The sequence below is a fragment of the Haemaphysalis longicornis genome, unplaced genomic scaffold (assembly GCF_048455015.1).
Source record: "Haemaphysalis longicornis isolate Haplotype H1 unplaced genomic scaffold, Haemaphysalis longicornis Haplotype H1 scaffold_10, whole genome shotgun sequence".
NCBI classification, from domain to species: domain Eukaryota; kingdom Metazoa; phylum Arthropoda; class Arachnida; order Ixodida; family Ixodidae; genus Haemaphysalis; species Haemaphysalis longicornis.
The window spans coordinates 63,488,023-63,512,203 of NW_027526204.1; the positions used below are offsets into that span (position 1 = coordinate 63,488,023).

The 24,181-nt window shown below is 50.7% G+C and overlaps 1 protein-coding gene across 1 annotated transcript in view; it reads right to left on the reverse strand.

The window, feature by feature from the left end:
- LOC144158642 (heat shock 70 kDa protein 14-like) overlaps window positions 1-24,181 on the reverse strand; it is a 50,408-nt gene that overhangs the window by 14,305 nt on the left and 11,922 nt on the right. The window contains exons 3-9 of the mRNA XM_077689675.1: window positions 23,935-24,063; window positions 14,184-14,295; window positions 13,391-13,478; window positions 10,891-10,995; window positions 9,262-9,426; window positions 6,706-6,864; window positions 3,901-4,003 (exon numbers count right to left, since the gene is read on the reverse strand). Of these exons, the coding sequence (XP_077545801.1) occupies window positions 3,901-4,003; window positions 6,706-6,864; window positions 9,262-9,426; window positions 10,891-10,995; window positions 13,391-13,478; window positions 14,184-14,295; window positions 23,935-24,063 (861 nt within the window). The remainder of the gene's footprint in view (window positions 1-3,900; window positions 4,004-6,705; window positions 6,865-9,261; window positions 9,427-10,890; window positions 10,996-13,390; window positions 13,479-14,183; window positions 14,296-23,934; window positions 24,064-24,181) is intronic.

The following is a 24,181-nucleotide window of genomic DNA, read 5'->3' on the forward strand; positions in this document are numbered from 1 at the left end:
CATGTGTTCTCGTTTCCCATGTACCTAAAAAAATTAGTTTGATGGCCACCGCTACATTTGCTACCTAAACAAATGCGACCCAATTGTGTTTTACACAATGTTGCCTCACACAATCAACTGTGTGGGGAGAATATGAGGGGACGCTTTTTCTTTGTGAGCATGAAGGTTTTTTTTGTTTGTTTCCATGCTTCTTTTAAATCTCTCGGCAGTAGCCGCAACCCCAACTTGTGGCCCCGAAAAAGGCAACTGAATGCCTTACTTGTCCTACAACAATATCAGGTACAACTAAAACCAAGCACACAAGCAAACAAAAACATAACATAACTCAAAAGAGGATTACTTAAGGGGGTAGACTGGTCTTAGAGCTAGTTTTTTATTTACCAATCAATTTTAATGAAACTGCACTGCGTTATAGAGTTTTTTGAGCTGATTTCAAATCTGCAATTAGATTTTTTGTAAGTTGATTATATTTTGAGTTAATGATTAATTGCCATTATTTTGGGTCACAGTTACAAAATAACCACTCTATCCAGAATGGCAATTACCACGTGGCTAGGCAGACAAATGACTAAAGAATACAACATAGGAAGAACTTTTTTGATTCAGCTATTTTTGGTCGTTTTACAGCACAGGGAACTTCGCTTCTCCAGCGCTCTGCCAGAAATGGTTCGCAGGTGGTGCCAATTGAACACAATAATAATTTTCCAAAGCCTCCATTTGAAAGATTTGTTTCCAACATTGTATTCTCCACACATTTCGGTATCAGAAGCAAAAAGAATTAAAGTTGTACCTGCTCTGGGTGCCAAGATATCTGAGGATGAAATGCTAGCTTTGCATTGCAAGAAAAGTGCCGTTTCACCATCGAATTCTGTGCTAACTGGTTGTAGAGTGCACTTTAAAATGCTATTATAATGTAATAACAACAAAATATGGTGCCTTTTGATGAGGAAATTTACAGACTGATAGAAAAAATGGCCGTAGAGGCCAAAAATGCCATTTTTGAGAAAATGCTTTTTTTGACTGTTTTTTGGCCCCAAGGACCCAACTGCCCCCTAAATCACCATGCTCTCTTCGCGACCCTTTTGGTACACATAACAGACAGCCATGCTCGCTCTGACACACCAAGTGTTTGCTCGCTTCACCATCACAACAGGAAGAATAAAATGACAATGTCTATTCTAGCTCCCTTTTCCTAAGAGACCTGCCCACAAAGAGCGGCAGCCCCAACAACAGAAATACCGCACGGAAGAGTACCCAACCCAGTCTCTCTAATTATTAAAAATAAAAAAAAGCAGCTTATGTTAGAAAATTTAAATAATCAGAACGGTGTCCAGAGTTCTTCAAGACACACCAGTTACAAAACTCCGCTGCAGAATCCAGGCAATGTGAGCCCCCTGCTTCACTCAAGCTGAGGGGCCAGTGTATCAATGTGGCACCTAGGGGACAGAAACTGAACTTCGCTGAACAGTCATTTAACACTAACACACGTTAATGTTACAAAGCGTGCGTTTCAAATTAAGAAAAATTAAATTAGGCGATGTTTAACTTCTGTTCCCACGGTTTTTCTCTTATGAATTACGGCAGCAGCCTCGGGCACGTGCGTGCCACTTAAACTTTCGTCAAAGTGCCCCTACCAGGGGTGAGACAGCTGAATCAGATTTGGGAGCAGTTTTTGGAGCAGCGAAATCTAGATTTCGGAGCAGAAGAACCTTGATTTGGAGCAGAAGAACGACGTTTATCTTATGTCACCTTAGAAGCCTCAAAAATCAAATTTTTGGCAACTCGGGGGGAAGGGGGGGGGGGGGGGGGGCCAGTACACTTTTTAATGGGTTTTGAACGTACATAACACTGAAACAGCCTTTCAATTAAGTTTTTTTTCTACTAGAGTATCACAAGGAGCGAACTGCACTACCTTTTTACAAGCCATTTATAAACTCTTAGGCTCTATGCATAGATAGCATGGAGTGCCATTGAAAACATCGAATCGAAAAACTAAGCAATGGTAAGGCATTTTCATAATCATGTGAATGCTGAAATTATTATATTTGTAATCCCAGACTCTGCTTTACACACAATTGTAGAGGCATGGCAAAAGTTGCGCAAAGCGAGATGACAATCTTCGCACCCCACCAGCCCATTTCAATTCCCAAGGTGCGCATTCACTACAATCGCAATTTGAATAACGCTGGTATAGTTTATCCACCTCCCTCTTGGCATTAAATTTCACTTCAGATAGATAAACCATTATTACTAGCGTGCAATAATAGCCCGTCCCGCTATCGGCCACTGCTTGAACATTTTCCGGCGATGTAGCCTGCGCCGCCACTTCTGCAGTGTCGATCGTCCCATTTCCGCCACTCGCAAGCTCGCTGTCAAAGACAGCAATAACTCAGCGTTTTATTATAACACCGCAATGAGTCCGAAATTTCACTTCAAGCACGCACCGCGCCTCTGACTCGAGGCCGAAACACGGCGAATTCGCTGGTCCCATGCTGTTTTTGATGAACTCGATCCCGTTCTTCGAGTCCCGCAACTTCCCTCAACAGATCAAACGACTAAATGAAAACCCAGCCACCCCACCCCCATAACCAAAACCACAGTAGAAATCGGCAAAGAGCACTCTACCTGAACCACGAGCAACTGCTTCACCCGACGGCCCCGTTTTCCAATATTCACCACACCAAGATGGCGGCGCCCAGTAATGTCGTTCCGGAAATACGGCGCTCCGAAAATCGCCGTCTTTTCATCAATTTTCACCAGTAGTTTGCCACCTGAGTACACATACGTATTTTTTTCTACAGGACTTTGCACTTGTTTACCATGGGAAAACTAAAAAAAAAAAAAAACCGACATAGTGACCTTCGAAAAAACTATTTTGGCTGAAATGAAGCTGAGTGAGTTACCAAAGGCTAGTCCTTTCAAATTGAACAAAGTTGCGTTTTGTCTTTATGGCCTCTTTAATGCGTGAGCGTTTGCCAGGTGTATACCGTATTTTTGCACGTATAACTGGCCCTGCATACAATCCGCACCCCACTTTCAGCCCGCCGGAAAAGAATAAAAAAATCCCCGTGTATTGCCTGCACATTTGATATAGGAAATGTTGCACCAAAGCTACTGCTCAAGCAACACACCCCAAACTATGTAGACAGAAAAAGCAGATATTTAGCAAGTAGACTACGCCAACTGCAAGGTGAAAGTCGCAATTCACTCGTGAAATTTAGTTGTTAGAGTGCGCTCGTCCTTGTTTTTCTTCCTTGTCCTTGTATGTTTTGCGCAATCGCTGCCATGGAAGGCTCAGTCAGTGTTGCTGCAAAGGAGCTTTACGGCACAATGCACACTGCCGTGAAGCCGCACTAAAGGAAAAACCTTGCGTTTTACCCAGGCCCATACTTTGCCAGTGAAATTTTCGCATTTTTGGTGCAGGTTATACGCGCGAAAATGCAGTAACCGCTTGTCAATCAATTAAACCTTTACAAACAGGATCATCTTGGGGGTGCTGGAAAATTATGCCGTCAGTAAGCGTTTTCCCCCACTGAAACTGGCGGGAGCGTTAAAATCCTTGGCTCTCAGACTGTTTTGGAGCAGTTTGGCGCAATGTTTGCAATTTTCAAGCTTTTGGAGCAGCCTGGTTCATGAAAACAAATTTGTATCAAAATTGCGCAATATGCGCAGCTGTCTCACCCCTGCCCTACTTATCCCCAGAGCAGGGGCGCCAACTGCGGGCCGGTTTTTGATGCATGCGGCCTACTGGTGTTTACTGTGTAACTCTGACCCACATTATCACCATCCCCCATTGCAGGGTGGCAGCAGACAGTGCATGCCGGTCATTCGGTGTCAGTGCCCACACAAATGGTGTGGTACCACACCGACGCAGTACCGGTACCACCGCGGCAGCCTCACCTTGTGAATGTCGGAGGCCTCGAGACCAGCCTGACGCAGCGCTTCGTCCACGGGCTCCGCACAGCGGGACAGCAACGGACCCAAGAGGGACTCGAACCGCGCCCTGGAGAGACATTGAGAGGCCAAGGACACTGCTGTAGTCCCTAGAAACTTGGCTAGACTGCTGTATGAGGCCTTCAACAGGGTCCTTTCCGTGATGACACCACTGACTGCAGTGCTCTTCTCAGTGTACTGGCCCTTTTGCTACTCAGACATCTTTCTAAAAACTAAGTTGTTGTTCTTATAGTTTTTCCAGACAATATTATTACTTTTTAACACTCAAGTGTTTTATTCCAGGGTACAACCAGATTTCACCGACGTCATATCCGTCACAGAAATGACGCCAGTACAACGAAGCAAGCGGCCTGTAAAGGGTGCACCCCTGCACACAGGGTCTTCTTGCGGGGAAGCAACCTTTAGTGCTAAAGAGTACGTTATACTTGAGGTTGTTCATTTTCTGGTTTTCTATTTTAACACGAAAGTGCTTTATGCCGGGATACACCACGATGCACACCTACAAAACAGCCGCCGACCCGCAAATCATGCTGAGCTGCAGATTTTGCTGCACGTTTCACTTTTGTGTTTTACCAATTTCTATAACATAAAAATCAACCACAGTTTTTCTTTTTTTTTTTTGCATCCTTTTTTGTGTCTGAGTAAATTTATTTAGGAATTTTAAAACTGCGGCAAGTACTGTGCAGGCCTCTGATCATCTGCTCATTGCAGAGTGCAGACAACTACAGCTCAAAGTGGCATGGAAGCAGATGACGCTAATTTTTCGTTCTTAATTGCTAGAAAAAATCATGCAGACAATAAAAAGTAAGTGAACAGACGATTTCGCAACAAGAAGTTATCAGAACAGCAATCTGATTCTCAAAAATGCCTCAATGGCATTTGCGGTGAAGGCGCTGCGCTTGATTGGTGCGCTGTTTTTTGAGCATTGCCTCTGCTGCGACGACGCACAGTTGTAATGCAAAACTAATCGAGATTGCAGACTAGCTGAATTTCTAAAGACTGCAACACCTCACCGGGGAGAAACCACTCACACAAGCGAATGCACGTTCCCCTCCACTGTGTTGTCATGGCTGCGAGTGCAAACAACAAACTGGGCTTGCTGCCACTAGGCAGTGGTGCGGGATGCGCGAGACGTGCACTGCACAGACCCATCACCACATCATGTGCAGCTTTAAAGGGCCACAAAGACAAAATACAGCTTCGTTCCTTTTGAAAGAACTAGACTAGTGCAACTCACTCAACTCCATTCCGGTCACGAGAAGCAGCTTTTAATAAAAAAAGAAATGTGAGGAATACTGAAGAAATTTCAAATTTCAAGCTATGCTGATATAATATGGGCAGGAGTAAAATATTATTACCCACTTTAATAAATACTGCTGCCGCCCAGTCAAGTTTCTTGGCGGTGCTTTAGGTCAGTGACTGCTAATTGCACTTACAAGACTGGTGTCACAGAGAAGTTGCCAAAAAAATGGCTGGGGAGTCGCCACTGTTTCGACATTTGCGATACCGCTGGCATCATTGTAAACAGGAACAAGCAGTCCTTTTAATGACCTGGACCTGTACTTTGTCTTCATGGCCACTGTAATAAAGTCGTGAGCGTAACGAAATCCCGTCTGGCCGCGGGCGGGTACTATCGGCCAAAAAAGTAAACGGACCACGGGTTGGAGATTTTGATGGGATTTCTCCGCCAGGTGCCTAGCCAGCAACCTTTAAGGGGGCAGACTGGTCTTAGAGCTATATTTTTTATTTACCAACCAATTTTAATGAAACTGCACTGCGTTATAGAGTTTTTGGTGCTGATTTCAAATCTCCTATTAGATTTTTTGCAAGCTGATTATATTTTGAGTTAATTAATGATTAATTGCCATTATTTTGGGACACAGTTACAAAATAACCACTCCATTCAGAATGGCAATTACCACGTGGCTAGGCAGACAAATGACTAAAGAATACAACATAGGAAGAACTTTTTTGATTGAACTATTTTTGGTCGTTTTACAACACAGGGAACTTCGCTTCTCTCGCACTCTGCCAGAAATGGCTCGCAGGTGGTGCCAATTGAACACAATAATAATTTTCCAAAGCCTCCATTTAAAAATTTTTGTTTCCTATATTGTATTCTCCACACATTTTGGTATCAGAAGCAAAAAGAATTAAAGTTGTACCTGCTCTGGGTGCCAAGACATCTGAGGATGAAATGCTAGCTTTGCATTGCAAGAAAAGTGCCGTTTCACCATCGAATTCGGCGCTAACTGAGCTGTAGAGTGCACTTTAAAATGCTATTATAATATAATAACAACAAAATATGATGCCTTTTGATGAGGAAATTTACAGACTGTTAGAAAAATGACCGTGGAGGCCAAAAATTCCATTTTTGAGAAAACGCTTTTTTTGACCCTTTTTCGGCCCCAAAGACCCAACTGCCCCCTTAAGTGACTTCTCAAGAAAGTCATTCCAAAATAAAATCGGGCCGCACATATTCTATTCATGCTGGCAGCGGCATAAAATAGAAAATAATCTAATTTCACGAAGCCGTGGTCCGTATACTTTATTGGCCGATAGTACATTTGCAACGAAAGGCTTCCGTGCTCAAAAGCCAAAATGTCAATAACGGGTTCGTCTGGACTGGTTGGCATCTCTTTCCTGTTTCGAACGGCCCCTTTAGGCTTGGCGCATTTGTTTTTCGCCCCGACGACAGTGTCTCGAACAAGGCAAGGTCGTGCGCTCTCCCCTCCTGGGAGAAGTGCTCACCGGCTGAGGTTGAGGCTGAGGTCCATGCCCTCGTAGACGGACTCGGCAAAGCACTGGGCCGTCTCCAGGGTGGCCAGCACGTGCTTGGCCACCTCGGCCGCCACCCAGAGCCGCGACAGCGCCCGCCGGCTCTCACGAAGGTCGGCTCCCCGGCTCTGGCTGCAAGGGCACATGCGCACAGTCACGGTGAGAGCCACTTAATACACACCACATGCGACACTTCTCACAGGCAAGATGTATCAAAAACCAGTCAGCGGTTTGCCCTCCTTGTGCTGGGGTGTACAGAGGGGCAAGCACGACCTGCCACCTGTCGGCGGAAAGTTGCAGTAGCCTTCAAGTGCTTCTGGCTGCAGCCCTAAGTCATAGCAAAAAATGAATGTGAAAACTTAAGTCAACTTAAGGTTAGTGTTTCCTAATTTAAATAGCAAGCTTTATTTGCTTATCAAGTTGTGTTACTAAATAAACGGTTGGCCAAGTTCAGAGGATGTCCCCTAGTTGCCTTCTCACCAATACGCCTGCCCCTCAGCTTCAAAGAAGCAGGGCTGCTCGCACCGCTCAGATTCTGACGTGGAGTTTCGAAACTGGAGTACCGTATTTACTCGCGTAATAAACACCTCCCCCTACTTGTCTTCTAGAGAATTTGCTTTTTTGTCACTTTTAACCAAAAAATGCAGCTTGAATATGTTTTTATCTCAGCAAGGTTGCAGAAACACTTTTAACCTGACACTTTTTCCTGCTCGCTCATGTTTTGCGGAGGTGACATTTCAAAGAGTGGTGTAAAACTTCAAACATGTTCAACTAACAGCTCCATTTGACTTTAGGAACTTGGCTTGGCTACTGGAACCGCGGCACATTTGCCGTGTGAAAAAAAAAAAAAAAAAAAAAAAAAAAAAAAAAAAAAGAAGCTTGCAAAGCATAATTCAAGAACAGGATAAAGGAATCACAAACCCTGCACTTTATTATTGTTTCAACTGGGGACATGTTCTTAATTAATACTGCTTTTTATTGCAGATAAGAGCATGTTTCACGCGGCTCACCGTCATGGTCGCCAGCATTCATTTTCGCAGCATACTTAAAAGGCTGGTAGATCTGAAAATTCTCGTTTCCAGCTTTCTAGGGTGCTATCAGCAAAGCCGTTTCGGTTTAACAATGTTTGTGATGCCCGTTCATTTGGGATAAAGAGCATATACTCCACAAAAATCAGTTGGCTGCCTCTTTAATGAACCAAAACTACAAAGGGACCCTGCAACACTTACCATCGACTATTTGGAATGTATTTTGGAGTACAGTCTATTGTCCCAGCAATCTCATCCCTCAAAAATTATGAAAATCCGTTCACTATCACCGAAACTACGCGCGATGACAAATCGCACATAACTGTTCCCTCTCAACTCGACCGCTGACAGTGCGATGAAAGCTGCGCACTCTCTCCCGGAAAGGGGAGTGGCTCGCGGCATTCTCTTTGGTGGCCTTTGATATATCACAGCTGGGGGAGTTTTCTCCTCTTATCCGCAACGTGCAGGGGTCTATTTCCAGTCTGGTGCCACAAAAAAGCAGGCATGGGTGCCTGCTGGAAAGCGCGCACTCAGGCTGGTAGGGCGCTTTTGAAGCAACAAAAGTTTGTTGTCAAGTGGTCTCGTTGAAAGGGGAGCATTGAGTCCGTCACTCAAACTCCGCGTGCGCACTCAAAACACAAAATAAACACCAAAACTATGCGTAACGGTTCAGGCATAGAAGAGGTTGGTACACAGCACCGACGACTGCGGATCGTCACAGGAAATGCGAGAAATAGGCCGCGAAATTCACCAGCAACAACCAATAGGACAGCTATGGCCCAAATTACATCGTTTAGGCCATGCCAGGGGTGCATAATGAGGAAAACTGAAGAGAGCATGATTGGTTTTTCCTCGTCTTTCACGGCGATTTGCGCGCTCACCGCTTTTCGTGCACGTGTAACATTTGGCTCAGGTATTCCTGGCAGAGTAATCTAAACGTTGCGCAGGTTTACTTGCACTACTCAAAGAGTGTAGCAGGGTCCCTTTAAGCTGTGTGCTTATGCATTGAGTTCTATGGGAGGCAAACTGGTGGTCACAAAAACCCGTATTATATCTGGTCCCGCACTACAAGAGGTTACACGCACTGCAAGTGGTTATAATGGGTCTACACTGTACCTGAAGACATGTTCCCAGCTAAAAAAAATAATGAAGTGCAATCTCTCCTATTCCTTTAAGCGGTTTTGGATCGCACATTCAAACCAATACGTATATCTACAGTAGTGTCTCATTTAGACAGGACATGATGCCTGTTTTCAGCCTTCAGAAAAATCAGTGCCAAATTAAAATTATCTACGCTAATTTACTCAAAAATTCCTCGTTGTTACCCCACCATACCAAATGCTGGCTTTCACATGATCTAGAGGCCATGCACCCCACAAAAATCAATCGTCTGTCCCTTCAGTCCATTGCACGAACCTTGTGTCATTGTAAACTACGTGACGATGCCCGACGAGCTTTTCGGCACTGGCTATGCTCACAAATCTCGCAGTGCCACACTCACCGCTTGAACTCTTGGGCGCAGTGGTCGACAACGGCCGCCGTGAAGTCCCGACCCCCGAAGCTGGGCTTCGCTGTGACGTGGGCCACAAGGCGGTACGCGCCGTTGCACACGGCCACCACGCTGGCGCTTGCGGTACGGCCGCCCAGGCGGTACAACAGATACCGGCTGTGGACATTGCAGAAAGATGAAGGTAGAACATTCTCAAAGAGACATGGAGCATGGTTTGCTATGCCCTGTTAAAAGTAACACTTGACCCAAAATCGCTGCCAAGGCAAGACATCACGGATTGTGCAATCTCCGTGCAGCCGCTTAAAAATGCTTTTTTAAATTGGCACTTTTGTTTTACCCAAAGCAGACTTCAAGAAGGTACCAGTGGTAACACGTGCTACTGTAAAAAGCACTGGTAGGACATTTTTAGATGCGACGCTGAGAGCATCTCTTGTCGGCAGCCCTGTCCTTCCTGTGTGCGTCCGTTGCTGTTGTCCGCAGCCACTCTCCCCCTCTCCTCTCCGATAGCGAACACTCTCTCGCGAGGGGCATTGGATTGGATTGGCTTGGATTGGATTAAAATAGATTGTGTTGCGTCATAGCCGCGGCACTCTCTCTATTCCGCGGCACTCTCTCTCTTCCGCGGTCTCCTCTCCTTTGGGCGCGCTGCGCATATAACCGGTGTGCTGCTCTCCGGCGGCCTTTCGATCGACGGTTGCTCTCCGCTTGCGCTTGAACCCCCCTCAGCATCACATAACACCAGGGTTCCCGCGAGGGGAGGTGGGTGTAATTTTTTACGCTTCTAGTGGGGAAGCTGGATTGAGCCTTGTCTGTTGGCCCTTTCCACGGCTGACTATCTCTCAAAACGATCGCCACCACTCAACACAGAGGTTTAGGCAACCCTAACATTAGCAAAACGTGCTTGGTTTCTCCTTATTTGCAAGCACAGGGCCTAGCAGACACGAGCCTGCAGCGCCTGAAAGACTTCAGGAAAATACGGGCACAAACACTTTGCACAGAATGCGTTCGAGTTTTCCAGAAAGCCGTGTGCCAACACTGAAACACCTCCAACAAGAAGTGAAAAGGGAAGAGCAAAGTAGATTACAAAACACACGATCCCGGCCAGCTACCCTGGCAGAGGTTCAAGGTGTTACACGAGCTTCGACAGTAATGCCTCAAGTTCGGGTGGGTGCAAAGTATGTTCGCTTGGCAAAGTCAGTAGCCACAATGTCAACCTAGATGATGACGACGCTAAAACACCTGCAGGTGTACGCGGCAGCTTGCAATATCCCCCGCAAAACTCTAGCAAAAAAAAAAAAAAAATTCAGCTGCGCAGCTTAAACTGGTCTGACCCCGTTACATGACCCAAACAACCGCCAGCTCTGAACAGTGCTCTTGCCAGCCGTCCCAAGTCACCAGAGAGACTGTTCCCTTCTGTTTCAAAATCAAATATTTCACAAACCATCCGAAGTCACCAGAGTCAGTTCACTACTGTTTGGAAGTCAAATATGTCATACTCAGCACACTTGCAATCTGAGGCTCATTTGAAGGCAATCGCCACTGTTGCCCTCACTCCCTCGTGCGACTTTTGGTGCCAAGTCCGTGCAAAACCTGGCCCACTTGTGGTTGTGGAAGACTCACCAGGCCGTGGGCGATGGGGCAGTGCCCATGTGGTAGGCCAGGGCGGCAGCCGTCGGCTCGTTTACCAGGCGAAGCACCTGGAAGCCCGCCTTGTTCGCAGCCTCCCTGCGCGACAGACAACATGGGCTGTGAGCAGCTGATCACGCAACACAAGCAACCTTAGTGAGAGCTTCCCAACTCAGATTCAGATTACGCGTTCCATGCGCCTAAGATACATCTGGGTCGTGAGGTGTGCTGTAGTGGAGATCCTGATTAATTTCCACCACCTAGGAATATTTAACATGTGCCAATTTCTCGAGCACACGGGTGTTTTTGCTTTTCCCGTCCACTTGAGAAGGGGCCGCTGCAACTGGAATCGAACCCACGTCCCTGGGCTCAGCAACACGTCTTGGCTAGATTACACAGATGCTGGCTATAATGCAGAGTGGACAAATTTTGTTAATCATGTAACTTGTATCTCTAAATAGTCGCAACAGTCACAAATAAGAAAAACGAAGGAAATATAGGAACAGTACTTGTCAATTTTTTTTTTCCTCCTGGAGAAGGAAATGGGGATAAAATTTGTTTTGGGTGGGTTCGTCCTTTCCTAAGTTTATAAGAAACCACCTAACCTGTATCAAAATGCCACAACGTGCAAAAATTCACCCAGAGCAACTACAGTTAAACCTCGTTATAACGAAATTGAAGGGGCGACGCGATTTGCTCATTATAGCCAATATTTCGTTATAGCCGTAGCCGAGATTTACTGCAAATATTATGCATTGTAGAGACCTACAACAAAAAGCGGGCGAAATGGCATCTTGCTGCACGGCAATAGTCAGTAAAATAAACACATTCCGGAGGTAAAAAGGAAAAGTCACGAACCTACTTTATTGCAGTTCAAAACTCGTATTTCAAACAGACTTGGCTACGAAGAAGTCCGTAATTGGACATTGATGCACCTTCCTGATGCGAGCGATGACTCCCTCAGCTGCGGCCGCTACGTTCACCTTCGCCGCCCTCGTGCGCGCCGAAGTAGCGACGCAGCACTTCCACCACATCTAGTGCCTCCGACGCCGTCCTTAGCGCTTCTTTTCAAGCCATATGCAACAGCGCTGACGATGGACTCTCGGTTGCTCAGGATGGTGGACAGCGTACTCGTCCGCACGTCGGTCTCTCGCCACCTTACCAGGGAGTGCACCTTACCTTTCTTCGCGCCCGATGCGACGGCTTTTATCATAGCCGTCTTCTGTTCAAGCGTGATAGTCTTCCGCTTTCGCTTCCCGCCTGTCACACTTGCGTTGTTGGAATCACGCCGGCAGTACGATAAAAGACAAGACTGCCAAAACCCACGCACACACAACTACGCCATACTACGCAGCGACGTCGGCGATACGAACAGGGGAGGAGAGGGAAGAGGGGGGGGGGAGGAAGGCGATGCAACCGCGCGCGCCGTGTGCATTGGGGTTTTTCTCGGGCTCACCGCGGATAGTCCGCGGATTCCCCGAAGCCATAGGGATACGTGGGAAAATCGAATGTCGGACTGCTTCTCGGGGAGCCCGCGGTGAGTCCGACACTGTAAATCGAAGGGCCCCATTGTCTGCATGCCGTGCGCAGCGCGAGGAGGGTGGGGGCTTCGCGGGCGCAGCGTCCGCATGGCGCGCCAGCCAGCTTCGCGCGCGTGGCGGGAGTTTTGAACTGCTAATACAGTTGCCGTGTCACGCACTGTCTCAAATCCGCGTTGCGCACTGTTGTAAAATTAGCTCAAAATTTGATTTCTCCACGAAATTTGTTCGTTATATCCCCTAACGGGGAAATTTTACCTCGTTAAAACGAGGTTTTAAATACATTGGTTTCTATGGAGACTTTCAAGGGGAATTGCGATTTGCTCGTTATATCCATTATTTCGTTATAGCCCGTCTCGTTATAACGAGGTTGAACTGTATTTCGAAACTGTATGCGTATATAACCATAGGAGACAAATCCCCACGAACTGCGCAAATTTCAGCCTCATCCCATGTGTGCATTAGTGAACCGTCGGCATCCTTTTTTGAGCAGGAGATTGTGTACTTGCTATGCCAGCTGACGCTGTGTTGACATGCCGCAAATGCCATCTCACGGGGTTGTGCTTATACTATTCTCCAGGTAATACGTTAGGTCCACTCTTTTTCCTCCATGCACATTTTTCTGCTGCAATAAATTGCACTCAGTTTTTCACCAGTGTTTGTGCAGTGTGGATAACCCGTTTCGTACCCCGTCCTCACATAGCTTTTCATAGAAACAAGATGCATTGACCGCCCTATAAGCAACCCCTTCTGTTATAGCTCATTTCATGCACTTTAAAAGTTCCCCAATGTACACCGCTTCACCATGTCAAGGTCAGAGCTTCACACTGGCAACTTGCAAAAGTAATAAAAGCACCAGCCATCAGGACACTCAAGATCCCGACTGCCCCACACAAGCCGAGTATAGGACGGAATGAGCATTTCCAGTGGCTCCACGGCCGGTACCGGGTACTTACGCAACCAGCTTCCTCTGGTCCTCGCTGAACTCTGGAGGCACAGTGACCACGGTTGGGAACTCGTCGCTGCCTTGGCTCTCTGCAACCTCTGTGACCACACAAAAAAGGAACGAGGTGCAGTGGAACCATGATTACACATCTTTCTCGGGACCATGCAAGGACATCGTACGATTGGGGCAAGGGTAAATGACACCTCAGTACATGGCCCAGCACAACATTTTTCTAGTAACCTCATCTAAACTATGATCTAGTAACCTTATCTAAACTATGATTTAGCAACCTCATCTAGACCATGATTTAGCAACCTCATCTAAACTATGCCAGTTACTGTGTAACCCCCAACTTATTTCCTACATGCATGAATGTGAGAGTGCAGGCAAGATATTGTCACGGAGACAAGGACAACGCAGGGTGCTTGAAGAAATTAGGTCTATCAAGGCGACCTGTGCTACACAAAGAACTTCTTAAGCGTCAAAGAAGAGTGTAAGGGAATTGTTAGCATTGAAATACACAAGTGATAAATATAAACACTAGAGTTCAGCATGGATTATTACATTTAGAATCCGAAATATACACCTTTCTCATTCGAATATTAAACATATTCAGGTGGCGGTGGCGGCGGCCACTTTTTGATTGAAGAAGGCACAAATGCTGAAGAATCAGCCAAAAGAGCGACATGCACACATGTTCTGGAAAGTGGCCACTGTGGCTGGGTTCGGACCCGCATCCTTGGGCTCAGCAGCACACCACCATAGCCACTGAGCCACCGCTGCGGGTCAGGGCGCCAACTCACCGAACATCTTGCGGAACAGGTAGACGAGGACCTGGCTGCGCGAATGGCGAACGCTGCGCTGGTCCTCCGCGGACGACACCTCGTAATGAACCTCGTCTCCCTCCGCCACTATCTGCAAAGCAAAGACAGCAGCGGCTGAACGTCCTGATCGTCCCTCCAACCTGCTGACCCTCGAGGGAAGCGAGATGCCGTTTCCTGGTGGGTGCAAGCCAGGCCCTTCCTGCGCATTCCTTTTGTGAGTAACAGTGGTTTGGTATCTTTTAGGGTGGTTTGGAGATGGGACGCGCCGTATGAACTTGTTTAATTAATGCTTGGCATTGCATAGGAAGTGCCTCGCTTGTACCTTTCATGGAACAAAATACCACTAAAGAGAAAGTGAGGGGAGGTACCCAACCTCCTCTGTAGCTATGACTGTCGCCCAGAAGAGGTCCACGGCAAAACAATTGCCAGTGCTCCTCAAGAACCCCTCCTACATATTTGTCTTAGCTTCATTGCACAGCCGAGATACTGCCTGACACTGCCTGACACAAGTACTGCCTGACGTTACAGCACTCTTGTAAGGTCCACTTACGAGATTAGCGGCCAGGCGCCCGGGCTGCACGTGAGAACCTGCCGCTCTGTCTAGCGACGTAGCACTGCCAACACTGCACTGCAGCCGTCGCCAATTCGTCACGGCGTGCACGGGAGACGGATTGTCTGGCCCACCGCATACCACAAGGATAATCCCCCATTGAGAAAGTAGACAGCGCCGCCGGATTCCGGGAACGTATGCCTGACGAGCGGAGGTGGTGGGATTACCGGCGTCAGGACAAGTGCCGCATGAGTCTCCATTGTTAATGCGCCCTGGTCAGCATGACGCACTGTCGCAGTCTTTCGCTTTCACCCTGCGGGGTCGCACGAACCTGCTTGTCTGCGAGCGTGCCGTTGACCCAAAGGTGGCGGCGCCTCAATGAATATTCCGGGGCGTGCTGAGTGACAGCTGTCTACGTGAATTTGGGCACTCCCATACGCGTGTACGAACGCTACAGGGGCGTTCCCGAGAGAGGGTGATCTCGAGGTTTTATAAGGCTGAATTTGGCCGTTGGAAATCGTTCTCGTCTGAGCGCCGAGCTGGGCAGCTCCCGGCGGGACAAGGAGTCTCGATAGTTAAAGCTAGGTTGGGATTTGCGAGCCCCCTAGTCGAGGTTAAGATCGCGTCAGAGGTTTAGGGTGCAGCGCCGTACCGGGCAACTAGACGGATCTTGCGGTGAGACAGAGTCTCGGCTGTGGTTTCTCGAGCGGTTTGTGTACGCTCCGAGAATAGGAGAGTTAGACGAAGTTGAGGAGCTCGAGGGATTTGTGCACACTCGGAGCTAGCGTCTAGCTGCAGGTTGAAGTTTTTCTTTTTGTTAGTCATGTACCCAGTTATCTTACTGTAAATAGCTGTATATAAACTTCCGTTTCACTCAATCAACGCCACGCCTCGAGTTCGTCAATTCGACCGCCGTCTCCAAGAACTTCAACACCATCGCCCTGCCAGCCTCCTGCCAAATCAACCGGAGCCCGGGCGATTGGGCTCCTGATCGACACCAGACTTCGGGGAAACGATCATTACTACTCTCAATTTCAAGTGTCGTGGCGGGTTGTTCAAATTCAAACCAGCAACCAAACGGCCCAAGCTGAACCAACACTGCACGCGATAAACTTAAAAGGGCCACAGAAGCGATTTTCGTAAGGCGCGTGTCCTCTAGCTTGGTCGTTCTCAGCCGTGAGATGAGCTGGGGACCCCCTATCAGGCTCGCAAAAGGAATGGAGGACCCCGCGATGAACTATATTGATCCGCCATCACGGGAAGCAAGTTGAACTTGCAGATAAAGTCATCCATGCAACATGCTCTTCCATTGCGTTTTGTGTATGACTTTTGTGCTCATGCATGTCACACTGTCAAACGATTTTCTCATGCCCAAACACCTATACGATGCCTCTTTGTGTGTCTGGCTTTTCTGCATAGCTAAGGTGTTGTGCAAAAAATAAGCGTACATGTCATGCAGTGAAGCAGCAATTTTGCATTGGCAGCAAAGAATGGAGAGAGAGAGAGAGAGAGAGATTGTGGACCCTGAAAGGCCCTGGGGTCCATGGACCCCAATCTGAGAACTACAAGAAATTTCCACAAACTGTTTAAAGCAATCTTAATTTGGCACTCAAATTTTCAAAGTCCAAAAGGTGCTGCCATGTAGTGTCTAAATGTGGCACTACTGTTTGTATGCAAAGAGCTCCATTCTAGTTTCAACGCATGATTCCTAAACTGCATAAAGGAATAGGAAAAAGTGCACTTTATTATTGTTTTAGTTCGGGCAAATTTTTAAATACAGTACAGCCCTGATGATATGAATTTCCTTGGATAGTTGCAAAATCCAAACAACAACAATCACGCCTATAAATACAGTTCCGAGCGACGGATCTGCAAGAAACTTCAATGAAAACTACAAACCAATGCTTTGCAGGGCTTGAAAAGCCAAGTCAGTACAGAAAGTAAATGCGAAAGGAATAATGCAGCGCAGGTGCCAATCATGCTGTATTAAAACAAACCTTGTACCACAGTCCACTGCCGCGATTCCCGCCAGCGAGTGCAAATCATGGCCCATGTGACCATGACAAATGCACGTGGAAGCTTAAGCCTGTCAGTGTAACCTCACTGGCGATTCACTGCCGTGTAAAAGAAATGAACACCTGCCCACTGCCACCGCGACCACTGCGCAACAAATTAAGAAGAGACGCCAGTGAGAAGAGGGGGGAGAAACGAAAGATGAGACGAAGAAATTCCCCGCATTTCCCCGAGGGGAAGAATGTGAAAGTGCGAATGCACGAGTTGAATTTGCGCGGTTCGGTAATGTTCGCGAAAGAGAGATCACACACACACACACAACTACAAAGAAAGAAAGATGCATTTATTCACAGACACCTATTTGTGTTGTCGTTGTACTTGATTGCTAGAGCGGATCTCAGCTTTGAAATTTCGTGTCAGTACTCCTTTAAGCGGGGGGGGAGAGAGAGAGAAACAACTTTCGCTGAGCCCATTTCAGGTGACGCTCGCAGGCGTCAGACGGGGTGGAACCCTAGTCACAAGTCCCATATGAGTCCAATAGCTCCTGGCCTCTGGACGCGAGCTCTTGCTGCGTCGACAGGTCGGGGCTGGACATCAAGATCTCCCATCGCTCGGGTAGGGGGGGAAGGGGAAGGGGGAGGGAAGGTAGAGGATTCTTGAGCTCAGTACACTCCGCCAGTATGTGCGGCAGGGTGCCTTCCGTCTTTTTGCAGAACGGGCAGATGGGGTCGTGTTCTGCCGGGAACATCTTGTGCAATAAAGCTGGGTGCGCCAGTGACCCCGCTTGTGCGCGGCGCACTATTGTTTGTTGCTTGCGGTCGAGTTGCTGGTGCGGCACGGGAAGCCTGCACCTGGCGCTCCTGTACAGCGTGGTAATCTCGCGGTAGCTCGTGACTGGGTGCGGTAGCTCCGACTCGTCCTCGGCCCGGTCTGCTAGTTCGCGGGCGTAGTGGTCGGCGAGGGCGTTGCCTTCCACTGTCGAGTGTGCCGGAACCCACACGAGCTCTACGTCTCGTCCCGGTGGGCTGCGCTTTGCGAGAATTGCCATGGCCGCGTGGGAGACGATCCCCTTGCGGTAGTTTCCGTAAGCCGTCTTGGAATCAGTGACGATCGTATGCACGTCTCCGTGCGTGAGGGCGAGAGCGATGGCCATCTCTTCTGCTTGGCTGGCATCTGTCGTCCGTAGCGACGCGCTGGTCACCAGCTTGTCGATGGTCGTGACGGCGGCCACTGCTTTGCTGCTGTGCTGGGGAAGTGAGGCGTCCACGTATAGGACCCGGGGGTCTGCTTCCAGCTGTCGGGCGAGTGCCTGTGCCCGCGCGGCACGCCTCTCGTCGTTCCTGCCGGCCTGCATATTGCGCGGCAGGGGCTTGGTCTTGAGCGCTTCCCTCCACGGCGGAGGTAGAGGGTGCTTGGGTATCTGTGGTTCGATGGGCCAACCAATCTTCCGAAGGACTGCTCGGCCGTGCTCAGTCTGGCTCAGTCGCACTCTCTGGTTGGAACGATGAGCCTCTATGAGCTCGTCTACCGTATTATGTGCCCCCATGTCCAGCAGCTTCTGCGTAGACGAGTACTGGGGCAGGCCCATAGCCGTCTTGGTGGCTTTCCTTATGATCGTGTCTAGCGTGTTCCTGTTCGCCTTCGTTAGTTGGAGGTACGGGGCCGAGTAGGTGATGCGAGACACGATGAACGCTCTGACCAGGCGGAAGGCGTCGTCTTCTTTAAGTCCTCTGTTCCGGTTCGCAACGCGTCGGATCATTCCGGTGACCTGTTCGGAGGCCATCTTGATCTTAGCAATGGCCGCTGTCGCCTTGCCGTCTCGTTGTAGCAAGAGACCGAGGATGCGCAGCTGCTGCGTGGGCTTGACGTCTACGCCGTCGATGGTAACGACCACATTCGGCTCGGCATCGTTCTTGCGTCTTCTGGGCTGCACGATGAGGAGCTCCGACTTCTGGGGTGCGCAGCACAACCCGCAGGTCTTGGCGTATTCGTGAACCGTCGTTGCCGCCCTCTGCAGGACCTCCTCCGTCCAGGCTTCGGATCCCGCGCGACTCGTCCACACCGTAATGTCGTCGGCGTAGAACGCGTGGTCCACACCGTCGATCTGTTTGAGTAGACTTGGCAGCGGGAGGAGGGCCAGGTTGAATAGCAGGGGCGACAGGACGGAACCTTGTGGGGTGCCGCAGTCTCCCAGTTCTATCGGGTCCGACTTCTCTCCTGCAATCTGTATGACCGCCATGCGCTTGCTCAGGAAATCCTTAACGTAGCCGAACGTGCGTTGGCCACATCCCGTCTTCTTGAGGTTACCGAGAACGCTCGCGTGGGACACGTTGTCAAATGCCCCCTTTAAGTCGAGGGCCAGTATCCCGCGCGGCGAGCTCCGAGTGGCTTTCTTCATCACGAGCTCCTGCAGTTGCACCAGGACGTCATGCGTGCCGAGGTGCTGCCGGAAGCCGTACATCGTTTCGGGCATTTGGTTGGTCTCTTCTAGGTAGTTTTGGAGTCTACGGAGCACCATGCGCTCCATTACCTTCCCTACGCACGACGTGAGGGAGATGGGTCGCATGTTCTCGATTGTGAGGGCTTTGCCCGGCTTGGGGATGAACCGCACTTGCGCCTCTTTCCATTCCATGGGCAGCAGGGAGGTCTCCCAGGTCCTGTTGATGTGGCCCAGGAGCCTCTTGGCCGCCCCGTCGCTCATATTGCCGAGCAACGTGTAGGTGATCGTGTCTCCGCCAGGAGCACTGCGTCTGTTGCTATCATCGATGGCATTCCAGAGTTCCGCCAGCGTGAACGGCTCGTCGAGTTTGTCGTTCGCCGGGCCGTCGTACGTCTCGGGGATCTGGAACTTACCCCTGTCGGTCTTGAGGTAACGCGCCGTCAGGTCTGCGACGAGCTTGCGGCCGTCTCCCTCATAGGTATTCAGAACCTTAGTGAGGTTGCGATGCGTTGCCGTCTTGCTGCCCAGCGGGTCGATCAGGTGCCTCAGGAGGCCCCAGGTCTTGTGCGTAGACAGCTTGCCCTGCAGTCCGTCGCACATACTCAACCAGTTCTCTCTGCTAAGCTTGGTGGCGTACTCTGCAATCTCTCTGTTGAGGACTGCAATACGCCGAGCTAGCTTCTTGTTTCTCCGCTGGCGCTTCCACCGCCTCGTGAGCGAATGCCGAGCCTCCCACATGTGGGCCAGCCTCGCGTCGACGAAGGGCGTCTGCACCGTCGTTGTGACCTCTTGTGTAAATTTGGCGAGTGCAATCTTCTGATCGTGCGCCCATTCCGCGTACGTCTGCTTATCTTCTTTGTGCTCCCCTTCGTTTTCCTCGTCGAGGGGTTCCTCGTCTGTGTACTTGCGGAGCTTGTCCCAGTCCGTGATTCGGGCTCTGCCGAGCGTAGCCCTAAACCGTGGTCCTTTGATTTCTATGCCGATTATGGTGTGGTCGGATCCGAGGTCCGTGCCTTCGTCCCGCCACGTCGCGTTCAGGTTACCCTTCAGCCACGTGAGATCGGGCGTCGTGTCACGGTTGACGCTGTTCCCTCTTCTCGTGGACACCCCGCACTCGTTCAGTAACTCAAATTCTGCCATTTCCATGGTTCTGACCAGAGCTTTCCCTCGTTTGGATTCATATTTGTATCCCCATAGCGTGTGGGGAGCGTTGAAGTCGCCAAGGATCAGGAGCGGCCTGTTCCCCGCCAACCTCTTCGCCTGCCCCACCGTTTTGTCAAAGTCGTACTGGCGCTGCGACGGTCTGCAGTACGCGCTCATGACGAATAGATTCTTCCCGTTGCCAATTGTCCGTGTGTGAATTTCGATCAGCGTGTGCTCGCAGCCGTGCTGTGGCGTTATGTGCTGCGTGGCCGCGATGTTGTTGCGTACCAGGATCGCCGTGCCCTTCTCCGTCGGGTCCGTGTATGTAACGTATCCCGGCAGTCGGGGTCGTCCGTGCGTCTCCTGCAGCGCCACCACGTCCGGCTTCTGATCGAGCCCTTCGATGTGTGTAAACAGTTCGGCGTCTTTTTGCTTGATACCCCGGCAGTTCCATTGGTAAATGAGTGTGCTCTCCTGTACTCGAGGAGCCCTGTTTTTACTCTTGTTCAGATTCTGAGCCATCGTCGTTTGCCGATTGCACGTGTCCTCGCCCCTTCGCGATGGATTCCTTGACTCGATTGGCCCGCTCCTGTCGGAGCGCGGCTGTCTTGCTCGTGGTCGGTTGGGAGAGAGTGGAGACCTTGGCCGCCAGGCGTTCGTGCCGGACCGACAGCGCCTCCACTCGCTCTTGCATTTGCCTAAAGCCCTCTTGAATTTGCTTAATTGCCTCCAGTATGTTTCCCAATACAGCGTTTGTCTCGCTGTCCTGCGAGGCTTGTTGTTTCTGTGGTTGCTGCGACGCGCTGGCCTCCGCTGCGCTCTCCGCGTTGCTCTCCGCGTCCATGGCTTCTTGGCTACTCGCGTGCTCGGTGTTACCCGCCTCCACCCACTCTAGGCGGACAGATGATGGATCTTGCCGCGGCACTTTGCGCTTCTCGCTCGCGCCGTCCGACACGTCGCGGTTGCCGGAGCTAGCGCTCGTCAGCGCCTCTATCTTTTTCATGAGAGCGCGTATTTGTGCATTCTGCTCCTTGATTTGGGCTTGTTGCCGTTCGATTATTCTCTTGAGCTCTATGCATTGGCTGTCGCCTGACTTGGCTACAGCGCCCTGACCGGGAGGTTGGGAGGGGGTAAGGGGAGGGAACTCTGTGTTGTTCCCGAGAGCGACGGGAGACCCGTTTGCCCAGCCCACCTGTTTGTCGGTGCTCTTCCCTCGGTGCCGCTGACTGGAACGGACCAGGGACCTCGACTTCGGTGCTCGGGACCGGGACCGGGACCTCTGGCGTCTTCCGCTCGAGCCTCGTTTGCCGCTGCTCCCCTTCTTGACCGTCTCCCAGCGGCGGTTCCCCTTCGGGCCAGCCGATGGCGTCCGGCCGGCCCCCTTGGGGCCGCCCCGGGAGAGGGATCTCGAACGTTGACGGCTCTGGTGGCCGCCCTTGCGGGCCGGCGTTCTCGATCGGCTCCGCGACGATGTGCTACGGCGGGGTCGCCCTGTACGACCTCTTTTCTCTTGACTTGTGTCGCCGTCTTCGGCTCGTCGGCGTTCCCACCGCCGGCGGCGCACCACATACGGCGTCTTGAAGCGCGCCTTGCAGGTTCGGTCAGCGGTGAGGTGCTTTCCGCCGCACAGGCTGCATTGCGGCACGCACGAGTGCTCAGGGTCCGGATTGGCTGCGCCACAGCCCCGGCAGATGCGGTCCTTGGGGTTAGGGCAGACGTCCATCCTGTGGCCGAGCCGCCCGCACGTGTAGCACACATCTATCTGCTTGCGGTGTAGGGTACACTCCACGAGCAGGTTCCCATAGCGTACGTAGTTTGGCACCTTGGTCCCCGCAAAAGCGATGACCACGGACTGCGTCTTGCCGATCCGGTTGGCCTGGAGCGCCGTGGGGTTGTGTTTGTGCACTACGTAGTCCTGGATCTCTTGGGCAGTGTCCTCTAACGGGATGCCCCGAATGACACCTTTGACTGTTCCATGGGGGGCGGACTCGTACGCACTGACTTCATGGGCCGTCCCTCTGATGTCGATGCTGGTCACAGCTGCGTACTTGTCCGCGTTTTCCCTGCTTGGCGTGCTTGCGACAATTATGTTTTGTTGGTTATTGAGGCAAATTACATCCTCTTTTAAGTCACTTGCGGCAACTTGGGCCGCCGCTGCGATCGCTCGGCTAATTTCCACTCGCGAGACTTCGCTGACGCGAAGCCCGCCCCGTGGTCGCAGAATGATCTTTATGTCGGCGCGCGGGAGGTCTGGCATCCGCGCGCCCTTAAGAAGTCTCCCCTTGTTTACTCGCTTCGCCTTCTTGTGGCACAGCATCGTCTCAGAAGCGCCGCCGAGGTCGCCGTCCTGGCCACAGGTGTTGTGTGCAGCTCCGGCGCTGGCGCAATCTTGGCCGCCATGGCTTCCTTGCGTTAGGCGTAGCTGCCTGCCGCCGTTCACATTCAATTTCTCGCCGGCCGTTTTCCAGCCTTGCGCTCTGGACACTTCCTCTGGCAAAATTTCTTCCCCATCCACTTCGATCCGCATGGCGGTCGACATCTCGGGGTCAATGCCCGGAGTAATTAAGTTCCGAGCTAGGTGGAGTCTTGGCTACGCTTGCCGCTTCCCCGGCCAAGGCCGGCTCCGCGCTAGGCTTAGTTGCGGGCGCGCCGCGTGGTACACAAAATCGGTCCTTATTTCCAAAATATGATCTCCCTACCTCGGTTTCGGGTATCCGCGTGGACCTCGCAGGCTTATACATCCAGGCGATGCAGTACCATGAAGATCCAGGCTTAATAACCGGCACAATTAGCAAGAAAAGACGGAGCGATCGCGGAGCACCATTAGCCCTGCTCACGCCCGATTCTTGGCCAATCCCCCACGTGGGTATGTGCCATGTCAGTGGCCAGGCAGCGCGCGCTTATCTCCCCCCGTTGCCAAGGAAGACGAGGAGATTCCTGGCCAATCCCCCACGTGGGTATGTGCCATGTCAGCGGCCAGGCTGCGCGCGCCCATCTCCACGTGCGCGGACATCACCGGTGGACGCAGGTTCAGGGTCGCTTAAGAAGTGCATTGCACTTAAAAAAACCAAGTTGGAGAAAAGCGACTGAGTTGGCTCAAAGACCGCAGAACAGGCCCGCAGCACTTCCATTTCGTCCACCGATTGGCCGCGCGCTTTGCGTGGGTTGTTGGATAATGTGGGCGAAGCATAAAGTCATGTCAGGTAACTGGGGTTTTTAGTGCATTGTTTCAAAGGGAACTTCGCCGGGACTCAACTTGTCCCTCGTAAAACCCGGGGACATATTACCATGGTTCCATCGTACCTGTTTTCATCTCACGGCTGCACGGCTCACGGTGACGGTTGCCAGCATTCCTTTTGGTCGCATACTCAAAGCTGGTAGATGATTGAAAGATCCCGTTTTCAAACATTGTAGGGTTTGATCGGGAAAACCGTCTTACTTCAAAGTGTTTCAACTGATGCCCTTTCCTTTAGGATAGAGAGCGTATGCTCCACAAAAAGCGGTTGTGCTTCCTTTTAAAGCTAAAACCGGCACTCCTCGCTAGTCGCGGGTGGGTGGCGTTTGTCGGGCGGGTGGGTACGCACCTTGCAGGGGCTCTCCCTGACGAGCTGCTCGAACTCCTCGGAGGCGGTGGACCCCAGCAGGCCCTTGAGGTGGCAGATGGTGCCGCTCGGGTTGCGGGCCATCTCGCTCTTGGCCGCAAGCCCCACCGACTGCGCACGCGGGGGGGAAGAGGAGGAGGATCGGTTAACCGTGGGGCCTTAACACGCCGAAGCAGTACATGGGCTACGAGGAGCGCTGTAGCGCAGGGGGGCTCTTTCAGGCTTCCAC